A 9,424-nucleotide genomic window follows, 5' to 3' on the forward strand; every position below is an offset into this window, starting at 1 on the left:
TTTTTTAAAATAGTTTAAAGCTTCTTCTTCAGACTTTTAATTAAAAATTTTAGAAATTCTTATTAATATAGACATAGTTATTAAAATTATAAAATATATTATTATTTTTTAACTTATATAAATAAAATTAATTTTTATTTTTATAATTTTTATTCATTAATTTATTTTCTTTTAAAAAAATTTAATTTATTAAATTAGCTCTGAAAGATAGTCTAGCTAATTTATTTTATTAATTCAATAAATCATTTAATTTAAAAGTTAAAATAAATCTAGTTATATATTCGGCGGGTGATTTCAGAAAATTTAGAAAATCTTTTTTATTTTATAATTAATTAATCTAATCTGCTATATTGTTATAGAATTTCTTCTTAATTTTTAAATAAATTTAAGAAAGTTATATATTTATTTAAATTAAATTAAATATTTTATTTAACTTTGATTGTACTGTTTTTAAATAAACTAATTTTTATTAATTTATATAATTTTTAATAGAATTCCTTATTTTCAACCGGAGCTTGGTATATTTATTCATACTCTTTTTATTTAAAACTAATTGATAAAAATAATTCTAGTTTTTAAAATTTTTAGAATCAGATAAGATTTTTTTTATTAAATATAGTATATTAATTTTATCTATTTAATATAAAATTAATTGATTAATTTAATAAGATTAGTTTTAAAGTAGTTGTCTTTTTCTGAAATTAGTAGTAATAGTTTTATTCGACTTTTTAATATAATAAATAATTAGATTTACTAAAATCTAAAATAAAAATAATATATTAATTAATTTAATAAATCAAAAATAAAATAAACTTTTTAAAATAAATAGATTTAATTAAAAGATTTAAATCTACTAGTTTCTATATACTTTTATTAATAGTAAATAATTAGATCTGATTAATTTAAAAATATTAATTAGATTAATTATTTAAAATAATACTTTTTTCAGTTTACTGATTTATAATTAAAATTTAAATAAATAAATTAAAATAATAAACAAATAAAGCTTAGATATTACTAAATACTTAAAGTAAGAATATAATCAGACATATAATTAAAAACAATTATAAATATTTTTATTTTTATTTTATTAAAATCTTATTTTTTATTTAAACTTCATATAGGATTTCATATAGATTTTAACTAAAAAATAAAATAAAAATAAAAGTAAAGTAAAAAATAAATAAAATCAATTTCTTAAATAAATAATTAATTAAATTAATTGAATTGAATAAATTAAACTAAAACTGCTTATTTTACTAATTAAAATAATAATAAGAATTAATCTTTTATTTATAGCTGAATAGTTATATTAATTCTCTAAGATTTTCTGCGATTATATAAATAATATATAAATAATATATAAAAGTAAAAAGAACTAATAAATTTCTATTAAATATATATAATAGAATAAATAAAAGAATATTATTTCAAACTGTTTTTTCTATTAAGAAGTTACTGGAACTTAGAAATCCACTCTGTAAACTAGTAAGCCTGAGATAGCGAACTGGCGAGCCTGAGGCTACCAACTGGCTATATGGTTGACAAATATAATCTAAGAAAATATATAAATATATTTATTCAATATCAATACTTTTAAGCTTGTTTATAACTATAAATTAAAAGATGAAAATAAAATCTAATTTTAATATAGTATTTATTCTCATATTTTTTATATTTTTAAACTGTTTATCTTCGCTTGTGTAGACGTCTTTATATTTTTATATATCTTATTTAATGTTTTATTTTTTTAATATTCTGTATATCTATTTCTTTTCAATATATATAAATAATAATGAAAATATGTGTTTTAAAGCTCGGTATATGTTATATTTATTTATTTATAGTAATATTCTGCTATTTATTCATATAACTGTCTTTCTTACCGCCCTGATATTAGAACCCTAATATAATTCAGTTTTTCGTCTTTTATTATTAATAATAATTATTATAATTAATTATCTTAATTATATCAAATCGTACTTTACTGATTACACTAATCACCTAATTGACATAAACAAGTTATATGATTCAATATATAAATATAATTACAAAATGATTATAAATAATAATATCAAAATTTGTTATAGATACTAATATAATACACTGTAGACGCCAGTAATATAAAAAGATATCTAAAATAATATACCACATCCAGAGACAGTTACAGTAGGTAACGGCCATAGAGTGCAGAAGCACAGTGGGCAACATCTACTATACTGCTGCTTATTTTAAAATAATTGATACAAATTCTTAAATTTCTAATTCAAATATCTTCATTATTATGTTGCCAATCTTCTAATATAGTATATATCTTCTATGATTTCTGAGATTTGTAATTGTTGAGAATTAGTTTCATAATAAACAGAAGACTGCTTTTATTTATCCAATCAATGTCTACTCCATCAAGTAGGTTCCTGATATTTACTATCTGCTTTAAAATCAACTATATATTGAAGTTCTTTTTATCTGTAATATAGAAAACATCAAAATAAGTAATATACACTAGTTTTTTATTCTATTTTTATTGCTGAAGTCATATTTTTCTCAGGAAACATTTATTATATGATGTATATAGATATTTAGCATCTTCGGTGTAAATAGTCGTCCACTGTATTCCATTTGATCTCTTTATCCTAAAATATTTGCAGAATTCTAGATAGCTCTATTGAATCAACCACATTCAATCAATCTTATTTTGCACGCCACAGTATATTTTTGTCCTTAGAAATTCTTCAATTTTTTGGTTCTTCTACCTTTTAAACAATCTACTTCATACATATTGACACCCACGTATTCATGCAATGGCAAATTCTATGAAAGGCAGATCTGAGTTTATTAATCAAGTCTCCACTGTCAATTGGGAACGACCCCGCTGAGTAATACTATTTGAATCTCACAGAATTTGACTATTTTATACCATTCTGTTATTTTATAGACTATCCTGGCAGTTCACGTGACGGGTGGCTTGCAATTTATTGGATGGTACGGAGTCCTGTACATATGGATATCCAGGTAATGACTGATATCCGATATTATCTTACCTACTAGTAAGTTACTCAGTACTCAGTACATGTAAATATATCTCCTTTTTATGCAGTATAGCACTGACCTCCATATTCTGTTATGTGTTCCGTACAGATCTACTTCCCACTTAAATTCTGACCTATCCTGCTATTCAGTAACCGCAATGGTTGATGACAACACCAACATCAATCGTCGCCCACCTATAGACAAAGACATCCACCACAAGCATAACCTACTTCATCATGAAGGAACATCTGCAGCCCACAACAACGGTCTCTTAAACTTGACAAGCACTGTCGATGTGGCTCTTCAATTTCTTACATCGACCAGTAATGAAGTACTTCTAGGTGTTGTTGCATTTGCTACTATCACCACTGCTTTTATTCTAGGAAAATTTGGCTTCCTTCTGATGGGAGCTCTTGCTGGCTTTACCTTGCATTCTTCCTGGGAGAATACAGCCCATGAAATTACTGGTGGAATATTGAGAAAGAACCGATCAAAGAAGATCGAACCATTACAAGCCTTTCCAGGCCGGTTACTTGATTGCGAAGATCCGAAACCTGGCCGCAATGAACAACGGGTGGGTGAGAGCGAGGGGCAAAATGAGAGCATGCATACAATTGAACCTGATTTCTCCTCATTTGGACCGAAGACAGCTGCATCCTTAAGGTCAATTACAGATGAGATTCTGAATAAATATGTTAAGTAAGTCCTTATCTGTTCAATTGCATACCGAGCTCACAATATAAATCTATCATATAGCCAGTGGTCCAAGCGAATATTACCACCTGAATCAACATTTACAACTTCTTGTCGAGAAGTGCTGGTCGGCTTTGTTACGAGATTGGGGCTGCATATTTCCCACAAGCGACCTGCCGACACTTTCCTGGAGCTTCTCATTAACTCTAGCTCCCTCATGATCGTGTTCTTGAATGAGTTGTCTGCTGCCTTCAATGCGGCTGAATTTGCGGAACCACCCGAGCGATTCATCTCACGCTATCTAGATCTGCATCCAGCCAGCAACCTAGCGAATATCCTACAAAAAGAACAGCAGCGAAGAAAAATGAACATGGTAGCAGAAGACATTTTGTCGGGATACCTCGATTCGAACGTCCATGATTGCACCCTGATTAGACACTTTCTTCGTGATGTACTTTCCAGTCTCATGTCCGACTCGGTCGTCTCAGCTCTCTCACAGCCAGAGACCATCAATGCCTGGATCGTACAACTTCTTGGAGAAGGTGAATCCCAAATAATGCACGCGATAGATGTCGGTGTTGATAAAGCCAGAAATCAAGACTTGACAGTCAATGATACCAGTCGGATGACGATGTCTGACTGCAATTTCAAGTCATGTGAAGTTAACGCTTCTCCCCTGCGAGATTCTGACTCTCCTACTAGCTCAATAACAACAGCGGAAAATACAGATGCGGGATCCTTCAAGCAACACGGTTCGGCTGAATCCGCGCAGAGGGAGGAATTTCTAAACCTCGCACAAAACCGAGGTCGTGCCGGAGCTCCTTCTGTGACGAGCAACGAAGGCACGAATTGCCTCCTCTCCGGTGTAAGTCTTCACAGTCAATTGTCACTCGTACATGCAGAAAAGCACATGACACCAGAAGTAATGGAAAGCGGGAATTGCGAAATGTCAGCTCTCCCTCAATCATCGACGTCACCTACTGGCGACATAGTATTGGATGAAGAGGCATCATCCCCATATCTGACGCTTCATCATGCCTCTTTGAGTATCGATCTTGATCTGGACTCGGAAGGTGGTGAACATTTTCGATTTAAGCCAACATGCGACTTTTTGCTTCAAATAGAACCGCAATTGACAAGGTCTACCGGCTGGATGGTGTTCAGGAATTATGCTGACTTCGAATCCCTTCACAATACCCTGGGTACGATCTCGAAGTTGAACGAAATTCATGATTTCATGGATCTTTTCCCAGCTCTACCTCCGTGGAAAGGTCAGACCAGACTAGGTCTAGCCAAAAGACTAGAGCAGTATCTTCGTTGTGCCCTCAAGAATGGACTACTTGCTGAAAGTGAAAAGATGAAGTGTTTCCTTAACAAAGATGGCAGCATGGGTACTGGTCCAGTCGCTGCGTCAAGGAAGATGGTACTTTCCCTTCCGGTCCAGAATACACTCGGGGCAATGGGGAAGGGCGTTCTCGATGTGTTTGCCAATGCGCCTAAGGGCGTGCCGGGACGTGTTTTTGAAGGATTGACTGGCGTCTTCGGGAGTGGAGGCGGCAAAGAGCTTGCCCCCGGCGCTGAAAGTAGCAGATCTGATCAGGATTCCTCAGTCGTTGACCAGCAATTTGAGCACGGGTGTGGTTCTTCGACCCAGCACCCTATTGTCACTCAATCGAGTGAAGTTTCCTGTGATTGGGCTCATCCTATGCTATTCGATAATAGAAACCATCTGATGCCATCACGATCTTCTGCAGATGAGAAGCCGTCAGACATAACTCGGTCGTTGGGAGGTATACCGCCTGGCATGTCTCAAGCAGCCGCAGTTGACGGCAATGATTTGAACTGTCCGGCTTCCATTATCTTGGACTCTGAAGTCGATTCCTCAAGCGTTGGGGAGTGCTCCTTAAGCAGCCCAAAGATGCTGGGTGCACCTGGCGATAGAATGGATTGTCGCACAATCCAAGTAGAGGAACAAGAAAGAAGGATCCAAGGCAATTCTATCACACGAGAGGAAGCCCGGACGGCCCTGGAACTCATCTTTGCCGTGATTAATGAACTGTATACATTGTCCTCAGTCTGGGATATTCGCCGAAGGCTGCTCAATGCCGCCAAATCTTATGTGTTGCGCCCAGGAAACCCGAACTTGGAGACAATTCGCGGGGTGTTTCAGGAGTCAGTTATCAACTCACATGTTTCTGATGACGCAATCGGATCTTATCTCATGAAACTTCGTGAACATGCTCTTCCCACGGAAGCTGAGATTACAAACTGGCGTGGACCTATGAGTGGGCCAGAGAAAGAGCACCTGAAAGAGACTGCGCGAAGGCTGTTTGTTGAAAAAGGGCTACCGCAGGCGCTCACCGGTATCATGGGAACAGCTGCTAGCAAAGAAGCTTTGGGTAAGCTCTTTGATTGTCTCCAGGTCAGAATTATCGCACAAGGATTTATGTTTTCCCTCCTGCTACAGGTGCTGAGGGCGTTTGTCTTCTAGCTGTATATGTACCACACACATACTGAAATATGCTAGCCCAGCACATCAGCAGAAGTGGATAAGAATCATCGCCCGACAGATGTATCTATTATGTTTTGCTGACTTCAATTCTCACTTCTTACCCCACTGCCTGGACACGGGTTTGGAACCTCATATCTGAATGTGTCGGCGTTTCAATTCATGCTCGATTCATGTGATTATCAGCATAGACCTTATATTTACTCACAAATGCCGAGTACTCTAGCTTTTATAATAATAATTATTTTATTTTATTATATAAGAAAATATTTGTTTTTTTATAATATTATAAATCTATATTTTTTATAAATTTTTTACAGCTAAATAAAAATATATTTTCTATATTTTTTCAGCCTTATAAAATTATATCTTTTTATAACTTTTTTTCAACATTAAAAAAAATATATTTTTTATAATTTTCTTTTAGCCTTCTATAGTTATATTTTATATAAAATCTTTAGAACATTATATATGAGTTTATTGTTTAGATTTTTTAATATTTATTATTATTAACAGCTTTATATAAATAATTTTTTTAATCTTAGAAAATTATTTAATTACTATAGAATAATGTTTTGGGTTTTTTATAAACATTTTATATTTTTTTAATATAGTTAAATCTTTATAATAATATGTCTGCTGAATTTTATATGTTTAATTTACATATTAAAAAAATATAAAAATTATAAGCTGCTGTATTCATATAATTAATCTTTATAAAGGTTTTATATTTATTATAAAATATTATAAGTTTTTATAATCTATTGCTATTTTTAGTTTTATAATTGTAATATGTTCTTAATTAAAAATATTATAATTTTGTTCTATAAGACTTATTTTTAATGGATAAAGACTACTAGTTTGTAATAATTCTTTTATTTTTTTATTAAAATATACTATTAATTTTAAAAATCAAAATTCTTTCTTAATTTATAAAGTTTCTTTTATAAATATATTATAATTATATTTTTTTCTCCGGAAGGCGTCTTGGTAAGATTTATAATAATATTTTAATTTATATATATTATTTAATAAATTATTAATATTAATTCAAAGATTTTAGAAAATTTAATACATTTCTTATATTATGATTTTAAAAATCAGTTTATTTCTATCAACTTAGTATTTAAAAATATAAAATATTAATCATAAAAAGAAAAAAAACAGAAAAATATATAAATCTACAGGTTATTTATTATCAAAATAATTTAGGATATCAAACAGAATAAATATAATAAATCTGTTAAATAAAACTAATTAGATTAACAGAATAGATCAGATAAATAAATTTAATAAATCAAAGTGATTAAATTTTTGAAATCAATTGGAATAATTAGATTAACTAAATTGATTAAAATAATTAAAATAAGTATAAGAACAAACCGGACAGATTCCCAGATCTAAATTAGTTTAATTAGTTTGACCTATTTATTTTATTATTTTCTATATAGATAAAATAATATTGTAAAAATATATAGCTGTCTTGTTCTTTCTTCTTTTCTTTCTATACTTAAGATTTTATTAAAAAATACTAAATTAAAAGAATTAAGTTAATTTAAATATTTATTATATAATTTTAAATATTATTTTTATTTACATCTGCTTTTTAAACCTTTTCGCAATTATATATAAAATATATATTTCTTTATTATTTTTAAAAAAAATTTTATATACAAACCGACAGTAATAACAGTCAGCTTTAAAAAATATAAATCTAAAAAAATATAAATTTTTATCTTTTAATCTTATATAATTAATAATTATAGTAGCAGAGTTTTTTTTAATTTTAATAATAATTAATTATATATAAAAATTTTAATTAAATTTTTATTATTATAGCTGTAGACTGTACCGCAACTAAAAAATAAAAAAATTTAAAATAAATTTTTTATATATAATTATTATTATTAAAATTAAAAAGAACTCTGCTACTATCGTTATTAATTATATAAGATTAAAAGATAAAGATTTATAGTTAAACAAATAATATTTTAAAATAATTATAATAGTATATAATATATTAGAATCTAAATTATCTAAAATTTAATATTAATTGTAATTAGTATACTACTATTTATATTAATCTATTTAAAAATATAAATAAAAATATAAAATACTATTATTTGTTTTTTATAAATTATAAGAATAATTTAAATAGTTGAACAACTTCTACAGTTAATAAAATTAAAATTAAAATCTTATTAAAATTTTATATAAATAAAAAACTTATATTATACTATTAGGTAAAGAAAAATATTTCTATTATAAAAAATTAAAATATTTAAATCATAATTATTAAAAAAATACTTCTAATTCAAATAATAAAAAAAGCTGAATTTAAGAATATATCAATAAAAAATTTAGTTTAAAAAACATTTATTTTAGACGTACTAAATATAAACTAGTAGTATATTGATGAGAAAATATTATTAAAATTTTTTAAACCTAATTTATAATTAAATTTTTAATTCAAAAAATATTATAACAGTCTTTGTCTAAATTCTAATAAATATTAAAACAAATATTTATATTTATATTAATATAAAATTTACAGTCAAAACAAAAATATTTTTAAAAATAAAAATATTTTAATTATAAAATATTTAAAATATAATTAAATTTAATATAAGATTTTTTATACTTTTAATATATGCAATTTATCTTAATTTAATAATAAAAGAATAATTTTTTAATTAAATTTCTTTTTTAATATTAGATTTAGATTTTTATGATATAATTTTAGAAAAATTATAGTTAATAAAATAAAAAGTTCTATCCGACTACTAAAAAAATTAATTAATATAATTAAATAAAATTTTATTTGAAAATAAAATCTAAATAGGACTTTTACAGATAAATTTTCTGTAAATATTTAAATATTAAAAAATATTAAATAAAAAATAAATTAATTATTAAATTTAAAAAATAGATTATAAAAAATTACTAACTGCTGTTTTGTAAAAAATGTTTTATTTAAAAAAATTTATAATCAGTTTAGAATTTAATTTTATATAATAACAAAATACTAAAATATCTTACTAAAAATAAGTTTTTTTCGTAAAAAAAGTATTAAAAAATAATAAAATAAAAATTGAAACCTGCTGCTCCGAATATAAATTTTATAAAACTAAATAAGATTAGATTCTATAAAATAAATTAAACCGAAATATTTACTTAAATAAATAAAAT

At 27.2% G+C, this 9,424-nt stretch overlaps 1 protein-coding gene across 1 annotated transcript; it reads left to right on the top strand.

Moving 5' to 3' along the window:
• Window positions 1-3,190: 3,190 nt before the first annotated feature.
• Window positions 3,191-6,217, top strand: ASPACDRAFT_37734 (PX domain protein; the record flags this gene model as incomplete). The annotated part of the gene is made up of 2 exons (XM_020200331.1): window positions 3,191-3,732; window positions 3,790-6,217. The coding sequence occupies 2 exons, from the start codon at window positions 3,191-3,193 to the stop codon at window positions 6,215-6,217; spliced, it is 2,970 nt and encodes a 989-aa protein (XP_020050925.1).
• Between the last annotated feature and the right edge of the window lie 3,207 nt (window positions 6,218-9,424).

This window comes from Aspergillus aculeatus (assembly GCF_001890905.1).
Source record: "Aspergillus aculeatus ATCC 16872 unplaced genomic scaffold ASPACscaffold_49, whole genome shotgun sequence".
NCBI lineage: Eukaryota > Fungi > Ascomycota > Eurotiomycetes > Eurotiales > Aspergillaceae > Aspergillus > Aspergillus aculeatus.